Source organism: Balaenoptera physalus (assembly GCF_965194825.1).
Source record: "Balaenoptera physalus genome assembly, chromosome: 5".
NCBI lineage: Eukaryota > Metazoa > Chordata > Mammalia > Artiodactyla > Balaenopteridae > Balaenoptera > Balaenoptera physalus.
This window is the reverse complement of record NC_138884.1, coordinates 114,672,393-114,699,984: the sequence shown is the minus strand read 5'-3', so window position 1 is coordinate 114,699,984 and position 27,592 is coordinate 114,672,393. Positions and strand designations below refer to the sequence as shown.

The window sequence follows — 27,592 nt, the reverse complement described above, 5'->3', positions numbered from 1 at the left end:
TGACCGTCGGCTCTTACATCATTCACAGTCATGTTCTGAGCTATATTTTGTTATGAGGAAGGCCAGCCTCAGCCTTGACTAAGGTCACAGAATGGGTGAGGAAGAAAGGCAAGGATCTAAAAAAGCGTGGTGCCTGCTGGCATCCCTCCACGGTGGGTGGGGGACATGGTGGGTAGGGAGATGGACGCCAGGTCATGGAAGGCAATGGGGAGCTAGCGCAGGCTCCAGGGAGAGGATGGCTGGGTTGGTGGGAGAGTAGCTGGCTGCGCAGAGCAGACCCCTTCAGGGGGAGGGGCTGCCGGCGGGACCTCCACTCATGTGGCTCCTTTCATAGCGGCTCCAGCCTGGGCCACAGAGGGCTGACCTTTCAGGTGGACAATGGACACAGGAAGTCCTTTGCCCTCTAAGTCTCAAATCATTTTCTAATGATAAAAGGTGGTGTACTTCAAACAATGTTTAAAGCTATTATAAATGCATGTTGAAAGTAACGGAAAAGGGGGGGTGTAAAGTGAAAAGTAAAAGGTACCCAACTCCCATTTCTACTCACTGTACTACAAGAGCTTCTTGTGTAGCCTTCCAGAACGTTTCAATGTAAACACATCTGCCCCTTAAGATTCACTTTCAATTGTTCTTCATTTGTTAACTATATATATTTCATCATCAATTCAATTCAAAGGGGAAACACCTACAAGTTACACCTTAGCTCAGACCACCTGACAGCCCTGGTCCCCACTGCCGTGTCCTCGTCCCCACACACACGCTGTCTGCTCCAGGCGTCCTGAGCTGCTCAGGGTCCCACACACACACTGGGCTGCTTCCCATCCCCGGGCCTTCGCAATGCTTGTTTCCCCAGCCTAGAGCTCCCGCTGTGCTTCATTTCCATCCGGCCAGCATTTCCTCTAGGAATTTCCCATTTCTTCTTCACGAGCATCATCTCAGAATCACCTGCCCTGAGACTGACTCGCCCAGAGTCAGGGGCCGCTCTCACCGTGCACGTGTGTCCATCACAGCAGACCCTGGTGTGAAGCGTTGCACACTTGCCAGTTTCCCCTGAACAGGAGCCGTCAGGCTGTGCTTCACCCACCTCTGCATCCTCAGCCTGGTCTCCCACCTCCCACCGAGCTGGGCTCAGTACATACTTGTCCAAGGAACACACAAAGAAAGGCCTCCATAAGGGACTGATGTGTGAGCCACACTCCAGCAATGCATGAAATCCTGTGCCCGGATGCTGTGGTTTCCTGGGGCTGCCATAACCAACTACCACGAACTGGATGGCTTAAAACAACAGAAGTTTACTCTCTCATAGTTCCGGAGGCCAGAAGTCTGAAATCAGCCTTACTAGACCAAAATTAAGGTGTGGGCAGGGCTTAGTTCCCTCTGGAGGTGCTGGGGAGAAACTGTTCCTGCCTCTTCCAGCCTCTTCTGGTGGCTGACAGCTTCCTTAGCTTGTGGCCGCATCACTCCAATCTCTGCCAGTGGTCACATGGCTTCTTCGTCTTCTGTGTCAAATGTCCCTCTCCCTCCCTCTTGTAGGGACACTTGTGACTGCATAATTCCCCTCCCTCAAGATCTTAACTTAGATCACAACTTCAAAGACCAACCCGTTTTTTGCCATATAAGGTAGCATTCACAGGCCCCAAGGATTAGGACCCAGATATCCTTTGGGAGGGACCATTTATCAGCCGCCCATACCAAATGAGGGTGATTATTTTAAAACCACATCCCCCTGCCCCCCCAGCGAATACTTACATCAATTGCTGAGAAGTCAAGGCCCTCGCTCTCAAATTCACATCCTAGTGTACCTGTTCCTGATGGAGAAAAAAACAGCATCATTTTACAAAGCATCTGTCTCAGAAAAGGCCTCAGCCTTATTGCAGAAGCATCAACACAAGGGTCAGAAGCGCCTTCTGAGGCTGAAAAGATTTATCCTAAGAGGTCTCCATGCTTCCTGCTGGAGGATCAGTGCTTGACTTCAGCTGCTCAATTTCAATAGAGGTCTGAAAATCCCTTATTATCAACCAAGAGGAAAAACCGGATACCTCTGACTTCAGTTTATAAACACCTGGCCAGGTACGGAATGAAGATGAGAGAGAAACAAGGAAAAACATAAACAATTCATTTTTTATTAGCATGGCAGAATCCAGTGGTATTTTTTAAAATTATTATAATTATTATATTTTTATATAGTAAACTTTTAAAATTTACTGTGTTTTAAATAAGACAGAAATACATCTTATTTAAAAACCAAGCTCTCTTGGAGCGGCCTTTCTTTGTAACACGCCAGCTTGTCATGTGATGACAATCTACAAATAATCACAAAAATAAGAAGGCAGCAGAACTCCAGCATGGCTGAAGGATTAAGCACGATGCGGTGTTCTCTGCGAAGCCTGACATAGCATTCTTAGGGAGAAAAATATGAACGGGGAATGACAGCTGTTCATGGGGAGACCCTTAGCCAGAGGTCTCAGGGCACAATCGGCTTAGCTTTGACATTCAAATGAGGACCAGAGGCCTCACAGCTCCCTCAGAACCATCCGACATCCCACTCTGCTAATACTAATTATATGCTAGACTGGTGGTTTTCAATGGATTATTTTTATCTGCAGGTGCTTGATTGAAAACAAATGTTAAGTGGAAACCCAAGAAATACAATGGGCCGGAGTGGAGCTGCCTGTGGACCAACTCAGCCCTCTGCTTGTTTTTGTAATTAAGTTTTATTGGCATGCGGCCTCACCCATTCATTAACATATTGTCTACGCTGCTTTCCTGCTACAACCATAGAGTTGAGGGGTTGCAACACAGACTACAGGGTCCACAGAGAGTAAAGTGTTATCTAGTCCTTTACAGAAGTTTGCAGATACTCTCTCTGGATGAAGCTGTGGCGGAGGGGGGAGGCTCGTGCCCCAGTGCCAAGGGTATGAAGCACGAATACTTGCTGAACTCGCTGTGTGCCAGGCACTGAGCACCAAGCTCCTATGGTTTAACTCGTTTGATCAGCACCAGGCCCTGCGCAGGAGGTCCTATTACAGCCCGACTTTCTATATGAGGAAACGGAGGCACTAAATGCTTTAGTGATTTGTGCAAGGTGGCAGAGCCAGGATTTGGATCCAGGCATTTGGACCGCTGAGCCCACACCTGACCACTATGGAGGCAGCGCTCAGCCAGGCCCAGGCGGGAGTGAGAAGCGGCAAAGTGGAGAGCTGATGGGCTCTGGCGGGATGCCGGTCAGTCCCCAGCATGGGGCGTGCAGGAAGAACCCTCAGGACGGACAGTGACGGACCCCGCACCACTGGTGAGGACGCCCCAGCTGCCCTGAGGCCGTGTGCCCCTTGGAGGGGAATGTGTCACGGGTGGGGTGGCAGCCCTGAGTCAGAATGTAAAATGGGCCTCTGGTGGGCACTGCAGTTGATACAGCTTCCAATAAGGATGGCAAAGACGGTGAAGGAGAAGCGACCTCCGTGGTGAAGGCAGGGTCAGCAGACAATAAAGGGAGTTTGCGTCTCTGCCTTAGGTCTGCACACCCAGAGGCACACTCTGAGACAAGGATTTTGGTGCAAGTGGGGGTTTTTGGACAGTGATCCCAGGAAATGCTGGTAGAGGAGTGGGGAAGTGGGTCGGGAAGGGGAGAAAGCCAGTATGGGGGGCCTTGCTGAGCAGAGGCCACTACAGTCAATAGGGCGCAGTCCCACCAGGAGCCTCGAGGGGGCGCACGGGACACATCTCAGCATGGCGGGTTGCGGGAGTTGGGGTGTTTACCTGCCATTCTTGCCATTCCTGTGTGCACTGGTTTAGGGATGCTCGGTGTGTTGATTCCTGACACATCAGGCCTGACTCCAGTTGGGCAATGCCGGGGTCTGCAGTAGGACGCTGTTGGCACGTGGGGACGGTAGATGCTATGGGGACATGGACCCCCAGCGTAATCAGAGTGTGGTCCCTGCACCAGCAGCCTCGGCAGCCCCAGGGGCGTGTTGGAAATGCAGACCCCAGAGCTGCAGGGTCAGAACCTGCATTTTAACAAGACTCCCGGTGATCCAGGGTACTTTCGAGTTTGAGAAGCAGTGAGTTCCATAACTGCGGGTTCCTTTCCTCTTTCTAAGGACTAAAATGTAATCACTGGCCCAGCACTACCTGACCATTCTCTGACGTTCCCGAGAAGGAGGGAATGAGATGCCTCCTCTTTAATCAGGTACAAGATGTGTCTCAACCCGGCCAGAAGAGCCGCAAAGGGAGACCATGATGCTGGCTGCTTTGTTCGGGGCGTGGCTCTTCCCCCAGCTTTGCAGAGGTATAATTGACACGTTTAAAAATGTATATACTTAAAGTGTTCAAAGAGGATCTACTCTCAGTGAATTCAATGCACAATGGGGAAAGGATAGTCTCTTCAATAAATGATGTTGGGAAAACTGGATAACCACATGCAAAAGACTGAAGCTGAACACATTTTACACCATACACAAAAATGAACTTGAAATGGATTAAAGACTTAAATGTAAGACCTGAAACTGAAAAAACTCCTAGAAGAAAATGTAAGGAAGAAGCTCCTAGACACCAGTTTTGGCAATAGTGCTTTGGATATGACTCCAAAAGCACAGCAACAAAAGCAAAAATAAACAAGTGGGACTACATCAAACTAAAAAGCTTCTGCGCAGCAGTCAGCAAAATGAAAAGGCAACCTACAAAACGGGAGGAGATACCTGCAAACAGTATATCTGACAAGGGGTTAATATCCATAATATATAAGGATGTGAATGCTGACCAAGGCTGAGACTAACACAGAGCATTTTTCGAATGTCACTTCTGCCGTAAAACATCCCATAGCCTCAGGCCTGGGAGGCAGAAGCTGCAGCCCACCCCAGCCGGGCCCCACTCACCGCACAGCGCCTGCACTTTGTGCGCTGCCCGCCTCCGCAGGAAGGCTCGGTAGGCCTTGGAACTCTGGTAGGCCTGCAGCTCTCGGATGTAGCGCTGCTTGTCCTCAACTGCCTCATAAACATACCTCTGGAAGAAAGAGCACAGAGATTCTGAGACTCTCCTAATCTGGGGGAGGAGGGATGCGGCTGGAGGTGTCCTCTTGTCCAACTTGCCTCAGTCTTTCTAGGATGGTCCCAAGAAGCTATTGCTCATCTTCTACTTGCATACCTGCTGGGATGGGAACCTCACTACCTAACAGCAAGTTCATTCCTTACTTGAATGATGCAGACCACAGAAAGTTTCCCTTCCAATCAGTTGGAATCTGCCTCCCTGTGGCTTTTACCATCCTGCTAGGTGTGGTCTGATGACTGCAGAGGAGGGTAGCACTCAGCTCCCCTCCCCGCCTTGAGGGACCTTACACTTCTATTCAATTATCACACAAGCAAACATCAGTGCTTAACTCTTTGCAGGGTCCTGGGTGGGGCACTAGTGATAGAGACGAATCAGACCCAGCCCCAAGCTACCCCATCTGCTACTGTTTTCCCTCCATCAGTAACACCTGTCTCAACCTTCCTCCCCTGGCCAGATCTTACTAATCCTTCAAGATCTATCACAGGACATTTACCTCCTTGAGCATCTTTCTCTGATGCCCCCAGGTTGACTCAGGGCACTCCCACACTGGTTTAGGTGCCTCCTGGCGACCCCCTGCCCCTGGTACAGACCTCTGCACCCCTCACCATGGATCGTATGCGTCCACTTTGGGGGTCCCGACAGCCTAGACTGTGAGTTCCTTGAAGGCAGGGACTTGGACTCATCTCCAGCCACAGAGGCTGGCACCAGCTGGTGTAACCCAGGGACAACCAGTGTGTGTGTGTGTGTGTGTGTGTGTGTGTGTGTGTGTGTGTCTGTCTGTCTGTATAGCCAAAGGTCACTCTAAGAATACTCGTCAAGTAATTATTATTCACAGTGATTATTTACTTTATGCACTTGGTAATTTGAAATAAATTATCACGTTAAGTAAAAAACTTTTAAAGCATTGATGTGTTGAACTGGTCCTAATAAAGTATGGAGCTGACAGTCCCTTAGATGGCCTCTTTCCTCAGGCTTCTGGACCCTCTTTCCACCTGGCATGTGGTGCACGGCCTCTGTCTCATTCCTGCAGGGACTTGAGTCTCACCGAGGGGACAACTGACAACGCTGTAAGGCAGGGCTTTTAAAAGATTTGAAGGAGCTCCAGGCATGGCAGCTGGGGTGCAGAGAGAGTAAAGAATTTCTGAAATTATGAAAATAGCTTAGAGACTCCCTAAAACCTTGGATCAGAGGTTCTGCCCCTCGCTGCCCCGTAAGAGCTACCCTATGCTTTGCAATCACTATGCTTATTTCAAAGCCAATTGTAATTTTTGCTCAGCCCCTCAGACTGGCATGTTAGCGGTTTAAGCCGTTGTAGCGGGTGGGGACTAAACCTAACCATCCTCACCCAACTAAACCAAGGTAGTTTTGCTTTGACCTCTTTTACATTTCAGCAGGTATGTGTGGTGGGAACATTTCTTCCCCACTCCCGATGTTTCCTTCTGTAAGGCGGAAGCGTAATCCTTCTGGCCTCTCCTGCACCGCCCTCTCCTCCATGTGGGAGGAGGGGTTTATCTAAGGGTAAATTGGGAGCCAGAACCAAAGATGCTTGGTGGAGCCCCGCCTCTCTCCTCCCCCGAGACCTGCCTCCAGCAGAGAGCCAGGGCCCCAGTCTGCTCTTAGCCAGAGTCGGGGGGCCTGCCCAGACTGGGACAGCCAGGGCTCTTCCAGTTGTCTCACTGGCTACTGGATCTACTTCCTGAGTGGTTGCAAACCTGAGTAGCAAGGAGAGGAATGTTATTAGTTGACACCACGCCCCCAATTTAGGATTTCACGGGGTTGGCCAAAAAGTTCGTTCGTGTTTTTCTGTAAGCTGTTATGGAAAAACCGAAATGAACTTTTTGGCCAACCCAATAGTTAATTTGAAGCAAGGGTTTTCTACAGCAAAAAAGTTGCAAGTGCAGGGGTTTAAAGAAGCTCATCTCAGAGTCTTTGCATTTAACCCAAAGAAATGACACTCCAGAGGCAGCGGGCACTTCTGGGAAAAGTATGGGCTCTGGGGTCAGACATACTTAGAAGGAGTTTGGGAGGGATTTTGTAGGAAGGGATGCTGAAGCAGGTGTGTCTTGATCCGTGTGACTGGAATGTGGGGTGGGGTGGTGGCAGAAGTTGACATTGGACATGAATGCCATGGTAAAGGCATGACTGTATCTCCTACGTTAGTGTTTCTTCCCCTGTGACCCCAGAACGTACTTCCCTAGGAGGCTAACAGGTGCTCTGTGTATAAGGGGTTCCATAGTGGAATTAGTTTGAGAAAGCCTCACAGGAGAGATGACAGAGATTCTCACACCCCTGGAGTGCTCTGCTCCGTCTCTCCTTCCACACCTCCTTCCAGGAGAGCACGGACCTCACCTGAAATATTTTTAAGTGAATAAAATTATATTAAAATGCTCCAAAAAGAATTCCTGCAGGCGGAAAAAAAGATCTGTTTCACTTGATTTACTCCAGAATTTCCTAAACTTATTGGACCATTTAGCCATGTTTCATGGATTCGCCCTTCCTCCTGACACAGTTTCGGAGATGGTGGACGCCAAAGCCACAGAGACCAGTAATTGCTTTTAAGGGGTGGGGTGAGAGGCACCTCCCACCTGCCTTCTGGCAAGTTCCCTCTGGCTCCAGTGTGAAAAGACGGACCAGGAGGGAACAGCCCCTAATCAAGGCCGCAGACAGCTAGGCCCACTCCTCTGCTCATTCCACGCAGAAAAGGACTTACTTGCTTTTTCTCTTGGGGCAGCTGAGCCCACTGAGCAGCCAGCATCTTCGTGATTTCCGTGAAAGGCAGATCTGGGTGCCTGGCCCTCAGGGGGCTCCTCTGCTCATTGAGGAATATCACGTACCTGCACCAGGAACAGAACAAACACAACAGCTCTGAGCTACCGGCTGGAGGGGAGTCCGCAGGGCCTGCTGCAGCCACTTCTACTTTCAAGTTTTCATAAAAATTAACAGTCATGGGTTTGCCCATATTTTTCAATCTAACCAGTGAAATGGAGGTTAATGGAAAAGGGGAAAATATTTGAATGGCTGGCTTATCCAGAGACTGATGGAAGACCTAAGGGAGACCCCCCCCCCGATGGGAGGGGCATGAAGACTGAGTGGGCAACTCACTCAACCCACCTGAGCCTCAGTTTCCCCCTCTGTGTAATGGATACAACACTGCTCATGAGGTTGTTGTGCAGCCCAAATACTCCAGGTACAGGCCCTCTAACCCTCCTGATCAGGGATTCGGGCTGAGGGAGAGGGAGAGAGGCTGTGGGCATTGGGGTGAGACAAACCAGTCTTTGGAACAAAAGCCACATCCACAGGAATTATAGGAAAACTGAGAAAAGACCTTCAACCTTAGAAATGTGCAGACCCTGAGGATAAAAGAGAAAAGCGCACAAACTTCCAGAGGAGCAAAGTGACCCTCAGAGCAGTGGGAAGTGACTGGCCTGGGGCCTCTCTTCTGCAGCCTCCGATGGCAGGGGACAAGGGACGGACGGTCTCAGTGCACTTGGTTGGGGGGGGGCGTGTTTTGAGCCTTGATGAAGGTTACCTAGCTTGCCTGAGGCCGTGAAGCATCCACATCTGCAAGCCTGAAAGGGAAACCAGACCTGCTGGCCTCACAGCCACCCCCTTTCCTGTCTGTGAGCCAAGCCCAGCTCTCCTTTGGGCATCAGAACCTTATTCTAGCTTAAGGAACTAAAAAACCCTCCCTCACTCCCTGGGGTGCGAGGCCCCGTAACGATCAAGGGCCCTGGAAAACAGATAAAGGCTGAGATGGGATAAGAGGCCCTCCAGGCCTGGCACACAGCAGAGGCCACATGGTGAGCCCAAAATGTTACCTGAACATCCGTCAGGTAATCTCCCCATCTTACCCTGTCCTAGGAGCGCGGGGAACAGGAGGCTCCCTCGGGGGTTTCCTTTTCTTGCCTTTAGGCCAGCCCCCTTTCCTTTTCTGAAAGAGTAATACACAGAGGAGAACCTCAGGATTGTCAACAATGATTTACCATATTCGAATCACAGCCTACAATACGGCAACATACTAAAGTGTCCTCGTCACACTTTACCCACGCGGCCTCTGACCTCCTGGCAGCTCTGCGGCATAGCAATAATCGTGCCCTGAAGATGAGAGAACCGAGGCTTGGAGGACATCATCACTGCCCTGGTGTCCCCAGAAGGTGGGGGAGCCGGGGACATTCCCTCCCATTGTGTTATGACTGCATGCGGACATTGGGCGCAATCAAGAAAGCAACATGAGGTTTCAGTAACTCGGTTCACAGCGGGTGGGGCCCGGCCTCAGCACTGGGGACAGGGCGTAAACATCTGAGCTTGCCTGGTGCTCAGCCTGGGTTCCCATCTCAGCTCTGCCACTTACCTGTTATGCGGCCTCAGGTAAATTAGTAACATCCCCGTGCCTCCGTTTCCCCACTTGTAAAATGGGGATCATAAAAGTCTGAACCTTGTGGGTTGCAGTGAGGATTAAATGTGGAAATATTCATGTATTTCTTAGAACAGAGCCAGGCGCCTAGTAAGTGCTCACTAAACGCAGGCTGCCACAATCGAAGGCAGACCCCTCCTGTGGCAGCCAGCTCTCAGCAGGGAGATCCAAGCTGCCCCTCTCTCTTCCGTTCACTGCGTTTCTTGGTTCATCAACAGTGCCTGTGCCCTTGCTGCCACTGAGGCCCTGTGCCACGTTCGGAGGCTAGAGGGCTGAGTAAGACGCAGACCTGGCCCTCAAGCAGCCCAGTCTGATGCAGGAGGTCTGATATATGTAAATAATGGCAACAATTCATTACAGGGATAACAGTTACAGAACGACAGCCTGGACACCCTTCCATTCACGTCTCAGTTTCAAATTTTCCTAAACCAAACACACACACACACGCCACTAATGGTGGAGAGTAATCAAAATGTGGCCTTAAAAACCTCTGTTTCAGCTTTCCAGTTTTCAAAACTCCCTCCCAGACATGCCCATTGTGGCCTTTCCAGGGCCAGGAGACACAAAGTCGGTCAGTGGCCCAGCAGGCTGGCTGGGTGAGGATCTGGCGCTGCCACAGCCAGGCCACATGTGCTGGGGACCAAAGGACGGAGGAGGTCAGGGCAGCAGCTGGCATGGGCACTTGAGGCACAGGAGGGTAGAGCTCGGGCCAGGCAGAGGCAAAGAGCCAGGCTAGTAGCCACGTGTGTGAGAGAGAGAGAATGCTGCAGAGCACCTAGCAAGGTGCCGGGCAGGCTGTAGGTGCATGACAGAAGTGACACTCAGAAATGACAAGAAATGACACTCTCCCTTCTTCACTTCCTTGCTGATCCCTGGAGTCTGAAAGTGAAGGACAAGCCTTTCAGAACCCTGGAGAGCTCCCGAGTCCTGCGGTCAGCTCTGATTCCGTGTAAGAAAAACTGAAACCATTTCTACAGTCCAGGTCACTGTGAGCTTTCCAACACACATGTTCCTGAATTTGAGTCTCACATTCCCCACCAAAAGCAAATATTTCAATCATCCCACGCCACAGGAAGACAGTCAGAAAGAGGAATGACTTGGCCACTTGGCCACTTGGTGCCTCTGTTAGAGCCGTGCCTTCCGAGGGAGACCCCACAGCTGCCTGGAGGCACGTGGGATGTGGACCGGCTCACCCAGCCCTGCCTCACAGCAGCCACCTCTGGTCTGCCTGCTCAGCTCCTCTGCCGTAGCACACGGGGGAAGTTGTTTGTTTGTTTCTAATTGGAGGAAACACTTTCATTTATTGGTATTTATTGTACTTCTCTATATTTTAGTTTCATAAGTCAAAACTAAAAATAAAAATGCTTATCATTTTACTGCCATCTTTGGTCCTTTGTCTCAGGTTCTTTATTAAAAGAAAATCCTTCCTGAGTGTTTTCTTCGTTTGCCTGGAAACCATAGTTACAGAGACAAAGGCACTTGGGAAGGCTGCAGGGATACTTTTCTCTGAAGCTTTTTGTTCTCGCTGAATTTCTCACACAAGATTTATACCAAATTGACTCTGCCCTAAATAGAGCCACGTACACAGTGAGCTGATCATTAGCACAAGGTGTTACTACATGGAGAGCATTTCCCACACACTTGAGTACATTAGTTTAAAAGGAAAAGCAGAAGTAGAACATGATTGAGCAAGGAAAGACTGATTACAAAAAAGTGCAGTCAGCAGGAGAGCAGAAAATCAGTGGATTGGCAAAATTCAAGGGGAAAAGATCCATTTCAATTGGATTCTTGACCAGCACAGAACTTTCATGTTCAGACTGTAACAGACGGTGAATTTTGGATATTTGGTTTTATACACAGAATTTTCTTTTACAAAGAAAATGTCCATTGGGAGTCAGCAGGGTGTAGCAGAAGGTATGAGGGGCTTGAGTGACAGATATGGGCTCACTCCCTGGCTCTGACACACTGTAAGTCTGAGCCCCCCTTACCTCTGCAGCTCCTAACTGTGACACAACAAAAGGGAGCACTGGGGTGGGTTTGTAGAGGGCCAGCACAGTCCCAGCACATAGCAAGGCTCAATGCATGTATGTTCCTTCTCTTTATTGATAAGGTAAAAAAACTCAAGAACATACCAATGAACAGGATTCTACAAGGCAACTGAGCAGATCTCAAGGAGAAAAATATTTCAGTTTACACAACTAATCACGTCAATCATTTGGGAACCAGATCAAAGCTCAGATGATGATTATAATCATGGTTGGGAAAAGGATCTTGGCCCCAGTGGTTTTACAATCAACTCCCCCAGCAAAGTCCAGGTCCTGGTTATTTTCCCACTTAGCCACACTGTGCACTCCACTCCATGCCTCACCAGCTGCTTTTCCTGCACAGAGGATGAACGGGGGTCATCTCCCAGGTGAGAACGGCTCACCTCACCCCAGAACCTTCACCAGAAACCCCAAGTTTCCTGGAATAGTTAGGCTCAGGATCCAAGCTCTTTGAGATCGAATCCTGCTCTGCCATTTACTGTGTGACCCTGGGCAAGTTCCTTGACTTCTCTGTGCCTCACAGGGTTGAGAGGGTTTGAAGAGACAACGCCCAGGAGTGCCAGCCTACAGCTCGGAGCACAGAACACACTAAGCACGCGGGTGTTATCACTCATGTTACGATGCCAACGCAGCACGTGAGGCCCTCTGTGCCTGCCCTGGACCGCACTTGCCTTTGGCTCCTCTGAGCCCTGCTCCTTCGGGTCCCCCGGTTCAGGCAGCACAATGTGCTGAGTGGGCAGAGACACCAGGTCCCGGCGGTGCGTCTGGATCACGGAGCTCCCAGGTAGTAGGCTGCCTGTCCCATTTGGAGATGGGAGAAGGAATTCTATGGGCACTAAAACAGCAAGAAACGGCCGCATAAGGTCAGAGACATTGAAATCACCACCACCCCTAGAGTCAGTCCATCCAACACAGGCACTCTGCAATATGCCATTTGCGTTTTCAAATGCCCACAAGTGACAGCAAATGCCTAAAACCTGAGTTGGTGGTCATTACTCCGGGGCACAGATGGTAAGGACAGGGGAGGTGCTACACAGAAACAAGTCACTCCCTGTGAGCAGGACAACCGAGCTGGCCCTCAGGTCCTGCTCTGTTGGACCTGCCTCATGGACCCTCGCCCAGGGGAGCCTCACGGTTAGAAGTGTGGGCTCTGGACCCAGGCCATTGGGGTTCAGCCCCCAGGTCCCATGAGTCAGCTTCACGACAGCAGCAACACACTTCACGTGCCGGGACCGTGGCTTCCTCTTCACAATGTTAGGGCAAACTTCAGACCAACTTCATGGAGTTGTTGAAACGCCTATTCACACCCCAGGTATTTACAGGATGCCTGCTATATGCTGGGCACGGCAGACAACAGCGCATAGAACAGACAGATATCCGGTCCCCCTGGAGTTTACATTCTGAGGGTGGGGGATTAAACTAAAACGTGTAGGGTCCTCAGAGCAGCACACAGCCCTCAGTAGGTTCTCAGTAATGTCACTGTTATTTTAGTGGCATTTTATATTGGTGCATTTACAGAAAACTATCCTTTGAGAATGTCAAGAATGTTATCTGCGGTCAAGTTATCCCCTGATCCCCTGTGAAGTAGGCAGGATGGTAATTATGATCCCATTTTACAGATGGGAGAGAGGTGGGAATGGGACACTACATAGCTCAGATCTATTAGATGTATGCACGACCTACACACACACACACACACACACACACACAACCTGTTTGTAGATGGAGAAACTGAGGTGCCTGGAAGCAAAGTGATTCCAGAGAGAAGCCTAGAATCACACAGGTGGGAAAAGTCAAGTGAGATCTTGAACCCAGGTCTCCTAGTTGCCAGCCCAGAGGTCTGTCCTCCTCCTCCAACCTGCACCCCCTATGGTTTCTCGTGCGGAGGGGAAGGTAATAACTTTCAAGTGACCATGCTCAAGAGTGACCCCATCAGTATCCCATTAAGTACTACTTAACAACCACAATGCAGGCCCCCTGCCAAACAGCTCCAGACGCTGACTTGTCTTAGAGTGAGGAAAGACAGGAAGGAATCCACTGACTTCCCCCTCAGCTTCCTGGGAAGGGGAAGTGCGGCAAATAGTGATGACAAAACCCAGCATTCTGGAATTTTCTTTGGCTTGTATCCACATGGCCAAGCCTGGTCCAGGCCTTGTAATCCATCACTAGGACTGTTCTTGTTTTTTTAAATGGTATTTCTGTTTTGTATCATAACTCGTGGGTATGGCTCAGAAATGGGGGGGGAACCCACGGGTGATGGTAAAGGGTAGACAGTGCCCCTCCCTGGTCCTCCAGCACCGAGTCCCCTCCCTGGAGGCTACCGGTTAGGGGGCTCTTCACATGCCCTTCCAGAGCTAGTCTGTTCATTTACAAACACTTCTGTCCCCCACACAATGGCAAACTAGTTGCACTGCACTAAATTTACTTCTTTCATTTACTATGTCTTTGAGTTCTTTCTGTACCAGCCCATTTACAGCCGCTGCATTTTCTGGTGAATGGGCCACAGAGCAGTTAGCACCCCCTAGTAACAGATGCAGGTTACTCCTGGTCTTGCACACACAGCATTTCATGCATGCAGTGGGCTCGCTAGAAATCCGGTTGCTGGGTCAAAGGGCATGTGTGTTTGTAATTTAGATGGACCCTGGCTGGCACATACCCCTCCACAGGCTGGACCCACTTCACGCCCACCAGCAGCGTAGGACCTGGCTTCCTCCTGAGGATCCCTGCCTCTGGGTCCACAGGTGAAAATCTCACCACCTCCCTCTCTGCTCATATCACTCTATGGCTCCCCCTGACTTCGGCATGGAGTCCAGGCCCCCTAGTCTGGTATCTGAAGCTCCAGGAGGCTGGGCCCTAATGACTCATCCAGCTGCATGCTCATCCAACTGATATAACTGACTCCAAAAGGTGGTGATGAAAATGTATGATAATCAGACCCTTTATGCATATTATCCCGTTTAATCTTCAGCATGACTCTGATTACCATGGCAATACCCACAGATGGAGAAAGAAGTTCAGAGAGGTCAGTGACCTTCCCAAGTGTCCACAGCAGGGCAGGGCAGATGGGGCCCTCCACACTGGGTTGCCTACTCTTCCCATCTCCCCAGCCATCTCACCAACAAGCAGAAATCCTCTCCCATCTAGTACAGCCCGACTTCTGATGCCCTGATCCCACTGAGCGCAGCCCCAAATCTCCCCTGCCTTGCCTTCACCCTTTTCCAAGGATCCAGGAACAGCAGGAAGGAACCCATTTGGAGGACAGCTCCCAGTTGATTCATTCATTCAGTGGACAGACATTAGGACCAGTGCCAGGCCGCAGGCAGCGGCTGCAGAAACAGCAGTGGCTGACAATGCAGACTGCAGGGAGCTCTAGGTCAATACCAAGTCCTAGTTCCTTGGAGGGCAAAAGCCATGGTGATTACTTTGCCTAATGCTGAGACTGTGGAATAGTCTATAACTTGCTCAGGCTCTTCAACCCAGAGACAAGTGGTGCCTGCCCTGTGGCACTGGCCTCCCCACTTACTGGACAGTGCAGTGGTCACCCCTATGCCTCAGCCAAAACGTCTGGCCTCAGAGCCAGCTCTGTCACCTATTAGGCACATCATCTCTCGTTCCTCAGTTTTCTCAACTGTAAGATGGGACTACTAAGAGGTGGCATGGTTATTACAGTGCCTGGCTCCCAGATAGCAGGCTACAGCCAAGAACTGGTGGTATTCTAACGTCGTCAGAGTCTGCGTTGGAACGTGAGAATACAGTCTTCAGAGTTCAACTTTAGGCTCGAATGTCACCTGCCCGCAGGTGACAGAAACATATCAGCCAGGAGCAAATTACAGGATTTTCACTAAATTATCATACAAGGTCGGGAAACGGGATTTTCTGCATAAAGGGAAGGTTCTGGACAGAGACCTGAATCTTTCCAGCGTCAGTTTCAACATTTGCACGGTAGACGCTGAAGCTCTGACACCCACCGACCTGGGCTCGAATCCTGGTTGCTCCCCTAACGACCCGAGGGGCTCGTTCAAGTCACTGAAAGCCCTCTGTTTCTCACTGTGGAGCACAGTCCCCGCCCCCAGGTCGCCAGGGCGTTACACGGGACAGGTGAGTACAGGTTCTTGGAGCCGAGCGCGCGGCCCGAGCGCGGCACAACGCAACAGCTCTCCTGACCAGAGTCGCCCGCTGACGCGCACGCGTCCGCCCCCAGCAGCGACTGGTGACCGTGGCGGCGGGCCGGGACCGCAGGCCGGTTCCGGAGCCAGGGCCGCCCCTGCTTCAGCACTGGCGGCCGTGGACGGCGCCGGACCCGCTCTCGGGCGGCTCAGGGGCGGGGAGGAGGTCACCAGAGCGCGGACGGGGGCGGCGGGGGAACAGACGGGCACCTGCGCCGAGGGACGCGCGGGGAACGGACCGGCCCGGCGCAGGCCCCAGTCACGTGCCAGGGCCTGGGCACCGCCCCGGGCATTCACACCCGCGCCGCAGGGCTGGGCTGCACCGGGACGCACCCACCCCGTCCCGGGGACGACCCCCCCACACACACACTCCCGGGGAGCGGGGCGCGCGCGACAGAGGGGAGGGGCCGCAAGTCCAGCCACTGACCCGCAGCCTGGCCGCTGTCCCGCTGCATGTCGCCCGCCCGCCGGGGCCACCACCCCGCGCCGGTGGCTCCGGGCTCGGCCCACCCGGTGCGCCAGCCCAGCGCCTGCCGCTCCGCCCCACGCCCTCGGCTCCGTTTCCGCCCCGCCCCGCACGCCGTGGGCGGGCTCTCTGGAGCCGTCGTTCCCCGCGCTGCTGCCCGTCCCAGGGGCGCGGGCTTTGTCCGCCTTGGACCGCGTCTGGCCGCTGAGACGTGGGCGGGCGCGTGGGTCGAGAGTCCCAGCCGCGCGGGGGAGCTCCGGGCTCCAGGCTTTCGGAGTAACCGGGGTCTGGGCGGGGCCAGAGCGGGAGGGGCGGAGGACAGGGAAGCCCCGCCCCGCGGCCGAAACCCCGCTTTGGAGCTGCGGGTCCCTCCACCCGCCCCTTCAGTTACGTAAGTGCCCCCATTTAAACGTCTCAGTATTTTCAAGGCACACAAGAATGCATAATACATTAGCACTGTGGCGAAATTAGAAAATCCACAGCAGCCAGCCCCTCTCGCGGAATCCAGCACCTCAAAGCCAACCACCTGTAAACCCATTGGAGGGCCTCCCTTACGTTAAAAAAAATTTCAAAATACACTTTCAAAGATAATTCTAAACATTTAGAGATAGCCACGAGCTCCACCCGCCTTCCAGTGGCAACACTTCTACGTTTGCATATCTCCTTCCGGTTTGTGGCAGGTGACCCGAAGGCAGTCATGGGCTCCACACACTCTCTGTGTGTAATTTAGAGGTTTCCTATAGGAAGGAATGGTCCCTGGAGCCACACGGTCTGAGTCCACCAGCCTACCTCTGCTGGATGACCTTGGGCTGGTTACTTCACCTCTCTGGGCCTCACTCTCTTCATCTGAGAAGTGGGGATAATACTAGTGCCCATTAGATAGGACGGTTGTAGGATCAGTGACTTAATACTCCTAAAGTGCATCAGAGGCAGTCCAGAAATGTGTCAGTTATTGTTTCTGAGGTTTTCTGCATGTATCAAGGGTAATGAGCAATAATTGTATAAATACATAATTTGGTCTTTTCATACTCCCCACAGCTCCCCACTCCATTCCCTTGTTTTTATTTTTAACCAACCAATGGCTTCAACAAATAAGCCACTAAAGGTCTCTGTTCCTCAGTTTCTTCCTCTATAGAATAAAGATAGTATTAATAGCATCACAGGGATGTTTGAGGATTAAATGAGATGCTGTGAGAGGTGAATGTATAGAATTGTTGAGTACCACGCCTGGTGCCTGGTGTGTATTTTGCGGCTAATGACATAAATAGCTGCTCTTACCGCTGGTGTTGTCCATGCCCACAGGGAAGCCCCAGGGCTGAGTCAACCTGGACTGGGACTCCAGAGAAAGAAAGGAGCCCAGGAATCCTGAGTCCCAGCCCTTTTTTTTGCCAGTGGAGGAAACTGAGTCCTGGAGAGGGAGAGTGGCTTGCCCAAATGAAGCTCCTTCTACCTCCCCATGCAGCTTCTCAATTCAGTCTAATTAAGTGCAGCAAATACAGGAGGAGATCCCCTCCTTGCAAAACTGAGTAAAAAATATTCTCTTAAAATAAATCCTTGAGATTAGCTAGGAAAATTGTGAAAGAGAAGAATATTCAAGTGAGACTTGTATTTTCATACATCAGCCTGTACATAAGGCCACTGGAATCTAATCAGTAAGGTGTTGATAGAGGAATGGATGAATACGTGAGTGTAACAGAAGATGGAACCAAAATTAAATCCCAGAATATGTGTTAGTTAATTTATGACAAACATAATAGCTTAATTCAGAAAAAAAAGGGAATGAATTATTAATCAATACTGCTAACTGGCTAGCCACCTGAGAAGAAAAAGCCTGGACTCCAATCTAATTTCAAATACAAAAGTAAATTCTAGATGGATTACAGACCTAAACTAATAAAGGAAACAATAAAAATAATACAAGACATTGGGATCCCAATATCATGCTCAGCTAGATAGCTCAACTGAAACACCCTCTCAGATCAAAGTACAGAGATGGGGGATTGTTTACAACAAACTTAAAATGCCCTGCTGAACCCATGGGGAAATATCCCACACATAAAAAGAATAATCACACCTCCCACATAAAAAAAAGACTAATCAGCCCAAAATAGAGTGGGTATTAACACAGAAATCTGAGCTCCACAGGATACAACCGCCTATAACATGAACTTCAAGTTTTAGGGACTCATGCTGGTTCAGTGGACCAATGAAAAAAACCTGCTCATACCTGCTGCCTCTGGGTGGAAAAACCACAAACGATATAAATAAATAGTCTCTCCTGAGAATTTGTAGCCAGAGGACTACTCCCATGTGTGTCTGAGGTTCAAATTTGCACTGCCCCCAAAGTAAACTCACCCATCAAACTGAATTAAAATAGTTGCAGGTTAGTATCGCCCCCTGGAGCCCAGAATAAGCAGATGCAAATGCTCTCTGGAGAAAAAGCATCTTCAATCCAGGCCCATCACCGTATACCATATATGAGCTCATAATAAAAATTACCACAGGCACGAAGAAATAATGCAATATAAGTGAGATTCTGAAGAGTAACATTAATTTAAATACTGAAGTATTTCTGATAGTAGACACAGAATCCACAGACTAAAATTAATCATGTATAAACAAAAAATGTTAAAAGAAATAAAAATGGAATAAAAAGAGTTCAAAGAACAAAGGTCAAACAAAATAACCAGGAACATTTGAAAAAGAATCAACTAAAACATCTTGAAATAAGAAATATAATCACTGAAATAAAAACCTCAATTGATGGGTCATATAGCAGATCAATTGTCTGAAGAGAAAATTAGTTAACTGAAGGACAGATTTGAGGATATTACCCAAAAGCAACTCAAAGTGACAAGGAAATGACAAATAGGAGAGAGAGCTTTGGAGACACACATGATAGAATATGAAAGTCTAACGTCTGTCTAGTTAGAGTTCCACAAGATAGAGAAAGTGGAGAAGAAGCAATACTTAGATGATGACTGAGAATTTTTCACAATAGTTTGAAGTTGCCAAATTTCAGATCTAGGAAAAACAATGTATAGTAAGCAGCATAAATAAAAAGAATCACACATAAACATATCAGATGAAACAAGAAGACATCAAAGATAAATCAGAGAAGTAAAAGACAGATATTCAACAAAGTTACCATATCTCATCAATTCTAAGTTGCATATTTTCTCACCATTTAACATGCATGACATTGGGACCAATCTTATTGATAAAGTATTACAATTCTAATTGACAGAGTATTTCTTAATGGTAATAAAATATTGGTGGATCATATACTCAGTGATGTCTTAGAGTGAGTGAAATATGGTAGACTGACCACAGACATGTCAACAGCAACAGTGGAAACCCAAAGACAGAGACATGGTAAATTCAAGATTCTGAAAGAAAATAAAAATAAAAACAGAGCATTTAGATTGCTGTTTCTGTCCCTGGGGAAAACTGGACAAACTATATGAAAAAATTGTTTTCAGATATTGGACAACAGACAGAGCAGAACTCTGATCCCTGAAGGAAAAGAAGCAAATAAGGAAACTCTGTAACCTGGCTTCCTGTCTGGAGGCACTTCCTCAAGTGCAGTGCAAGGAAGAGGAATCAAAGCAGAGCACACATTTGCTGAGTTGAGGAGAGAGAGAGAGAAAGGAGGGAAGCCAAGGCAGCTGGGACTTCAGAGGCAGAGAACCAGACATGAGAGGACTATGGGGAGAAAGATCTAGGACTCTACAGAGGGCTTCTCTTGTGTCTATGGATGAATACTAAGCCAAGAATATATCAGATGAAACTTCTTGAGCTAAAAATCGAATAACTACTAGATCTCTCAAAGGGCTGGGAGACATTTGAGGTTTAATCAGTCAGAGTGGAAAGACTTTGTTGAATACCCCAGGGCATTCAGTAGAGACCCCAGAATGGCCATGCCTTAGGAATAGGGCCCATCTAGCGCTAATGTGAAAGCAAGCCTAGGACCCAATCTAACAGACAGTAAAACTAAACTTCAAAAGTATCAGACTGATCTGCAAGTAAATTAACTGTCTGACAGAAGAAAGCCAAACATTCTTTAAAGGAAGAAAACAAAAACTAAACATTCAGCAACATGACATTCACAATGTTCAGCATCCAGTCAAAAATTACTAGACAAATGAAGAACCATGAAGATGTCAACATAACTAGAAAAAAAAAAGTCAATAGAAAAAGATCCAGATATGACAGATGATGGAACTGGCATTCAAGGGCTTACAAGAAGCTATTATTAATATGCTTAAGGATGTAGAGAAAAACGTGAAACCAATTAAGAGATAAAGTAAGATAAAACAGAGAACCAAATGAAACTTCTAGAACTGAAACATGCAATGTCAGAAATAAAAATTCATTGGATAAGTATCAGAGAAGATTAGACCCTACAGAAAACGAATAGTGAACATGGAAATATAGTAATAGAAGAGATTCAAACTAAAGTACAGGAAAAAAAGCTGAAAAATGAATAATCCTAAGTGACTTGTGGGATATCAAATGGCTATATAATTAGAGTATTGGAAGAAGTATAGCAGGAACTAATATTTAAAGAAATAATGACCAAAAAATCTAAATTTAATGAAAATTATAAACGCAAAAATCCAAAAAGCTCAACAAATCCCAAGCAGCATACACACACACACACACACACACACACACCCCAATGCACGTCTGAAATTGCTGAAATACAGTAATAAAAGAGAGAATCTTAAGAGCAGCCAGAGAAAATAGTACATCAAAAGAAGAGCAAAGGTCTAAGACCTACACTACCTGGCTTTTCAAGATTCAGTATGAAGTCTTTTTTTTTTTTAGACAAATTACTTTTTTTTTTTTAATTAATTAATTTATTTATGGCTGTGTTGGGTCTTCGTTTCTGTGCGAGGGCTTTCTCTAGTTGCGGCAAGCGGGGGCCACTCTTCATCGCGGTGCGCGGGCCTCTCACTATCGCGGCCTCTCTTGTTGCGGAGCACAGGCTCCAGACGCGCAGGCTCAGTAATTGTGGCTCACGGGCCTAGTTGCTCCGTGGCATGTGGGATCTTCCCAGACCAGGGCTCGAACCCATGTGCCCTGCATTGGCAGGCAGATTCTCAACCACTGCGCCACCAGGGAAGCCCCAGTATGAAGTCTTATAACTGTGGTATTGGCATCAAAGATAGACAAATAGGTCAATGGAACAGAATAGACTCCAGAGATAGACCCACACATTATGTGGTCAATTGATTTTTGACAAAGGTGTAAAGAAAATTCTGTAGAGAAAGGACAGTCTTTTCAACAAATGGTGCTAGAACAATTGGATATCTATATAAAAATGAATTTTGATCCATACCTTGAACCATATATGGCAATTATCTCAAAATGGGTCATAGACCTAAATAAAAATAAAAATAATAAAAATTCCAGGAGAAAATTGTTGTGATTTTGGGTTGGACATAGATCTTAGGTACAGTACCAAAAGCATAAGACATTGATAAAACAGTGAAAAGGCAAACTATGGACTGGGAGAAATTATATGATTACATAAATAATGTGAATGTGTGTGTGTGTATCAACTCCCACAATAAAACAAACAAACCCATTTAAAATTGTCAAAAGATTTGAATAGACACTTTACTAAGAAGATATACAGATAGCAAATAGGTACATGAAAAGATGTCAGAGCATTAATCATGTAAATAAAAATGAAAATTAGAAGTACAATGACCTACCACTACACAATTATGAGAATGTCTAAAATTAAAAAGACAGACCATACAAGGTTTTGGCGAGGATGTGCAGGAACTGGAGCTCTCATATGTACTGCTGGTGGGAATGTAAAATGGTATGACCACTTTGGAAAAGTTTGTCAGTTCTTAAAAAGTTAAACATACATTTGCTACCTGACCTGAATTTTACACTCTTAGATATATACCCAGAAGAAATGAGGGTATATGTCCACACAAAGACTTATATACAAGTGTTTATAGCAGCTTTATTTGTAATAGCTGAAAACTGGAAGCAATCCAAATGTCCATTAACATGTGAACGGACAAGCAAATGGTGGTATATCTATCCAACAGGATATTTTTAAGCAAGAAAAGGAGTGAACTATTGACCAGTGCAACAACCTGGATGAATCTCAAAGTAACTGTCTAGTGAAACAAGACCAGGAAAGCGCCAGGGATGAGAGGTGGGTGTTGGGGAAGGGGAGAGGCAAGAAGGAGGCCTCACAAAGCAGCTCCAGGAAGCCTTCGAAGGATGAATAGGTTCATTGTCTTGATTTGTGGTGATGGCTACACAGGTGTCTACACGTGTCAAGACTTATCTTCACTTTATATACGTGCAGCTTATTCTGTACTAATTTCCCTTCAATAAAGTTGTTACAAAAAAAAATTATAATTGACAGTTTTAAGCAAAAATAATTACACCACACTTTTCAATTTATCAGAAGTATAAAAGTAAAATAATGGACAATAGCACAAAGGAAAGGATGGGAGAAGATTGAAGTATAAGGTTAAAAGTTCACACAGTACATGGGAAGTGGTATGTGTTATTTGAACTAGACCGTGATAAAGATGCATATTATAAATCCTAAAATCAGCCAGTAAAAAAATTAAATAGAGGTATGGCCAATAAGTTAATAGAGGATAGAAAATGGGATACTAAAAACACTTAATTTAAAATAAAGAAGCAAAAGGGGAAAGGGGAATAAATAACAAGTGGGAAAAATATAAAGCAAATACCAAGATGGCAGACTTCAGCCCACCTGTATTAACAATTACATTAAAAATGGATGGATTAACAACTCCATAGAAGAGGCAGATTGTCAACTAACTAAATAAGAAGACCCAGCGATATTCTGTTTATAAGAAACCCTCTTTAAACATGAAGAAAGATGGGCTGAAAGTAAAAGGCTGGAAAACAATAGACCATTCAATATTCTTAAGGATAAGGAACTTCACAAGGCTATATAAATAACAGAAAAAAACCAGACTTTACAACAAGGAATGTTACCAGAGAAGTTTCATAATGATAGAAGGGTTAGTTCATGAAGAAGACATGACAACCTTAATTATGGATATATGTAATAATAAAGCTTCAAAAAATAAATGAATCAGAAAGTGAGAGAACTGAAAGGAGAAATGGACAAATTCACAATTATAGTTGTAGATTTTTTTGACCCCACTCACTCTCTTGATAATTGACAAAAATCAGTTGATACATAAGAAGATCTGAACAGCCCTATCAACCAACTTGACCTCACTGACGTTCATAGAATCCTCTACCCAGTAAAAGCAGATATTGCCTCTCTCCAAGTGCAGATGGAAAATTCACCAAGATAGATCCTGTGCTAGACCATAAAATACGTCTCAATAAATTTAAAAGGGCCGAAACCATACAGAGTATCATCTTCGACAACAGTAGTATTAAAGCAGAATTCAGTAACAAGAAGATGTATATAAAATCCCCCAAATATTAAGAAATTAAGCAACACAGTTCTAATTAATACACAGGTCAAAAAAGAAATCAAGGGATTGACTGGAAACCAGGGGAAACAGAAAATATTTAAAACTGGGTGATAATACATACTGTGTATATAAAATTAGTGATCTACTTAATAGGGTTAAAAAAATAGAAGCCAGAATTAAAATACTGGACAAAAACTGTGTAACCTGAGAGAGAAGTGACTGAGGTTAAAGTACTTATTGTTTGAGACGATGATTAAGATTTTGATTAATTTAGGCTTCGCAAAGTAAATATGGTAAAACTTCCAGGTTAATCACTGAAAAGATGGAAATAAATGATAACTTTCAAACAGAGGAAAATGGAATAAGAAAAAAGCTCATGTAATCTAAAGAAGAAACAAAGAGAGAAAAGGGAGAAGAAAAAAAAAAAAAAGCAAGACAAAATCAGATGGGTAGAAATAGCTGCAAAGAGACCTATACTCACGGTCTGCCTAGATGAAGAAGCTGGCTGGGTAAGGATGGAGCGTTATGTTGTAAAAATTCAAAACCCAAGTATACAAGACACACCTAAAGTGTGAGAAGGACACAGGAAGGTTGGAAGTCAAAGGATGAAATAAAATCCATGAAGTAAAAGAAAGCTGCAGTAGCTTTTACTATTGGACAAAATAAACATTAGATTAAATCACCATTAGGATAAAGAGGATTACTACCAAATAATGAATTCGCCAGCAAGAGATCACAATCTAGAATTGCATGCATGGTATATGAAACAAAAATATATGAAAAAAGACGGAGAGAACTGGAAGGGGATAGTGACAATTCCACTGTCTTAGTGGGGCAGTTCAACATACCACTTTTTAAAATTTAATTTATTTTGGTGAAATATACATAACATAAAGTTTACCATTTTAACAGTACAGTTCAGTGATATTAAGAACATTCACATTGACATTGTACAGCCATCACCACCATCCATGTCCAGAACTTTTTCATCACCCCAAACTGAAGCTTTGTCCCCATTAAACAATAACTTCCCATTTTTCATTCTCCCCCAGTCCCTGATAACCACCATTCTACTTTCCGTCTCTATGAATTTGACTACTGTAGGGACCGCATATAAGTGCAATCACACAGTATTTGTCCTTTCATGACTGGCTTACCTCACTTAGCATAATGTCATCCACGTTGTAGCATATGTCAAAATTTCCTTCTTTTATTGAGAGTCGATACTATTCTGGGGTGTGTGTGTATGTGTGTGTATCACACATTATTTAGCCATTTATCTGTTGATGGATACTGGGGTTGCTTCCACTATTTGGCTATTGTGATTAATGCTGCTATGAACATGAGTGTACAAATATCTGTTCAAGGTCCTGCTTTCACTTCTTTTGGGTATATACCCAAATGTGAAGTTACTGAATTATGTGGTAATTCTGTGATTAATTTTTTGAGGAATCACCATACCATTTCCCACATGGCTGCACCGTTTTACATTCCCACCAACAGTGCACAAGGGTTCCAGTTTCTTCACATCTTCTCCAACACCTGTTATTTTCTGTTTTTTTGTTAGTAGCCATCCAAATGAGTGTGAAGTGTCAACATACCACTTAATAATTTATAAGCCAAAGAGTTAAAAGCTGATAAGGATAGAGGCGATCTGAACAACACAACTATAGTCAGCTTTATTTAATGAACACGTAGAGAATCCTCAACTTATATAAAGAACATTTATCATTTTAAGATACCATTTACAAGGACTTCCTTGGTTATCCAGTGGATAAGACTGCACACTCCCAATGCAGGGGGCCCGGGTTCGATCCCTGGGTGGGGAACTAGATCCCACATGCATGCCGCAAGTAAGAGTCAGCATGCTGCAACTAAGAGCACGCATGCCACTACTAAAAAGATCCCGCATGCCACAACTAAACATGTCGCAACGAAGATCCCACGTGCCGCAACTAAGACCCAGCACAGCCAAAATAAAATAAATAATTTTTTAAAAAAAGATACCATTTACAATAGCAAAACAAAATGAGAAATACATTTATTGACAGATATGCAAGACTTTAACAGAGCAAATTACAATTCCATATTGAAAGATGTTTAAGAAGACCCAAATAAACAGTGGGATTCATCAATAGAAGGACTTGATATAAGATGTCATATCTCTCCAAATTGTGTGATAGATTTAATGCAGTTCCGAATAAAATCCCCATAAGGTTCTTCGCAAAATTTGCAAAGCTAATTCCAAAATGTATATGGAAGAGCAAAGGACTAAGAATAGCTTAAATGCTCCTGAAAAAGATGAACAAGTGAGGGGGGGAAGTGACAGATATTAAGACAGAACAAGTGACAGATATTAAGACTTACTATAAAGTTAAAGTAATTATGACTGTGTGATATTGACACAGAGTTAGACAGATAGACAAATGGGACAAAATAAGCAGACCATGAATACATGGAAACTTGATATATATCACAGGTGGCATTGCAGTTCACTGTGAGGAAGGATGGAGTTTTAAATAAGTGATGATGGGACAATTGGCTCTTCCCATGAGGGAAGAAAATGAAATAGGACCTCTACCTCACAGGGCACACAAAACCCAATTCCAGGGGCATTAATTCTTAAAACTAAAAAGTAAAACTTTAAAACATTTAGAAGGGAATATGGGAGAATATTTTTAGTGCTTCAAGATATGGAAGAACTTCTTAAACAAAATGGAAAAAGCAGAAATCATAAATGAAAATATTGAAAAAACAACTATATTAAAATTAATATTTTTATTCACCCAAAGGAAACCAAAGTAATAAGAAATGACAAGCCCTTAACTGAAAGAAGGTATGTGCAAAACACAGGCCCAGCAAAACATTAGTATATAGAAAATATAAACAATCCCTGAAAATAATATGAAAAAGACAACCCAATAGAAAAATAGGCAAGATACATGGAAAGGCACGTTCATTGATACAAAATATGAGTAACCAGAAATACACAAAGAGTTGCTGTCAGAGAAATTCACAATTCATTGACTCTGAGACACCACTTTACTCTCACCAGATTGGCAACAGCTTAACATCCAGCCAATAGTACATGTTGGCAAAGATGAGGAGGAACTGGATTTCTTGCAGACTGTTGGTTGGAAAATTAATTAGCATGAACATTTTGGAAAACTATTTGGCAGTTATCTTGTTAAGGTGAAGATATTCATGACCTAGCAATTCCGTTCCTATGGTATATACTCTGGAATAGAGGTTCTGTCTGTGAAACCAAGTTTTTTGTACATGCAAGAAAATCTAGGAAACTGCCTGTGCAGTCTAGGTGTCTTGGAGACTTTCTAACCACAAAAAAAAACTCAGAAACTATGTAAAGAAAGAAAAAGAAAGTGAGAGACGTTTACATATTTGACTATATAAAAAGTTCATTGTTGTGTGGCAAAGATGCCACACGTGAAGAACTTGAGAGATGAAGGCTGGATCTGGAAAAAGTGCCTGAACAGTCATGACAGGCAGAGAGGTAACTGCTCTACTGAGCAATCTTAAAAACTGACAAAGGAAAAAACCCCAACTAAAAATGGGCAAAGAGTATGAACAGTTATCAAAAGAGCAAATCTAAAGTTATGTATATATTCAAATTCTGCCAAATTTCCCAATCGACAGAGAAACGCCAACTAGGATAACAAGGACATGTCACTTTACATCCATCAGAATGGCAACAATTACAGCACGCTGTAGCATCAGCATCGGTTGATGATGGGAAATAAACACATTGAGGTAGAAGGGTGAGGTGTCACAGAGTCTCGGGAAGTTGACCTCTCAACATCTACTAAAATCAAAGTTCAAACCAGCAATTCCATGCCTGGGAATCCATTTGTAGAATGATATGTGAGGACATGCGTGCAAGAGTATTTACCGTCCACTGTCCTTAGCTGACAAGGACAAAGAGGATGCCTACTTCATGGAAGCCATCAGCCTTTCAACCTTTCAAAAGGATGAATCTA

The 27,592-nt window shown here is 45.9% G+C and overlaps 1 protein-coding gene across 2 annotated transcripts in view; it reads right to left on the bottom strand.

Annotated features, from left to right (window-relative positions):
- LOC309661416 (uncharacterized protein) overlaps positions 1-16,317 on the bottom strand; it is a 28,035-nt gene extending 11,718 nt beyond the window's left edge. Inside the window, exons 1-6 of one of the 2 annotated variants that reach the window (XM_082463115.1) lie at positions 16,096-16,317; positions 12,174-12,337; positions 8,895-8,974; positions 7,754-7,877; positions 4,872-4,998; positions 1,750-1,808 (exon numbers count right to left, since the gene is read on the bottom strand). In XM_082463115.1, coding sequence (XP_082319241.1) covers positions 1,750-1,808; positions 4,872-4,998; positions 7,754-7,877; positions 8,895-8,974; positions 12,174-12,337; positions 16,096-16,123 — 582 coding nt within the window. In that variant the 5' untranslated portion in view covers positions 16,124-16,317. The remainder of the gene's footprint in view (positions 1-1,749; positions 1,809-4,871; positions 4,999-7,753; positions 7,878-8,894; positions 8,975-12,173; positions 12,338-16,095) is intronic. The other variant, XM_082463116.1, reaches the window with a different exon arrangement.
- Positions 16,318-27,592: the final 11,275 nt, after the last annotated feature.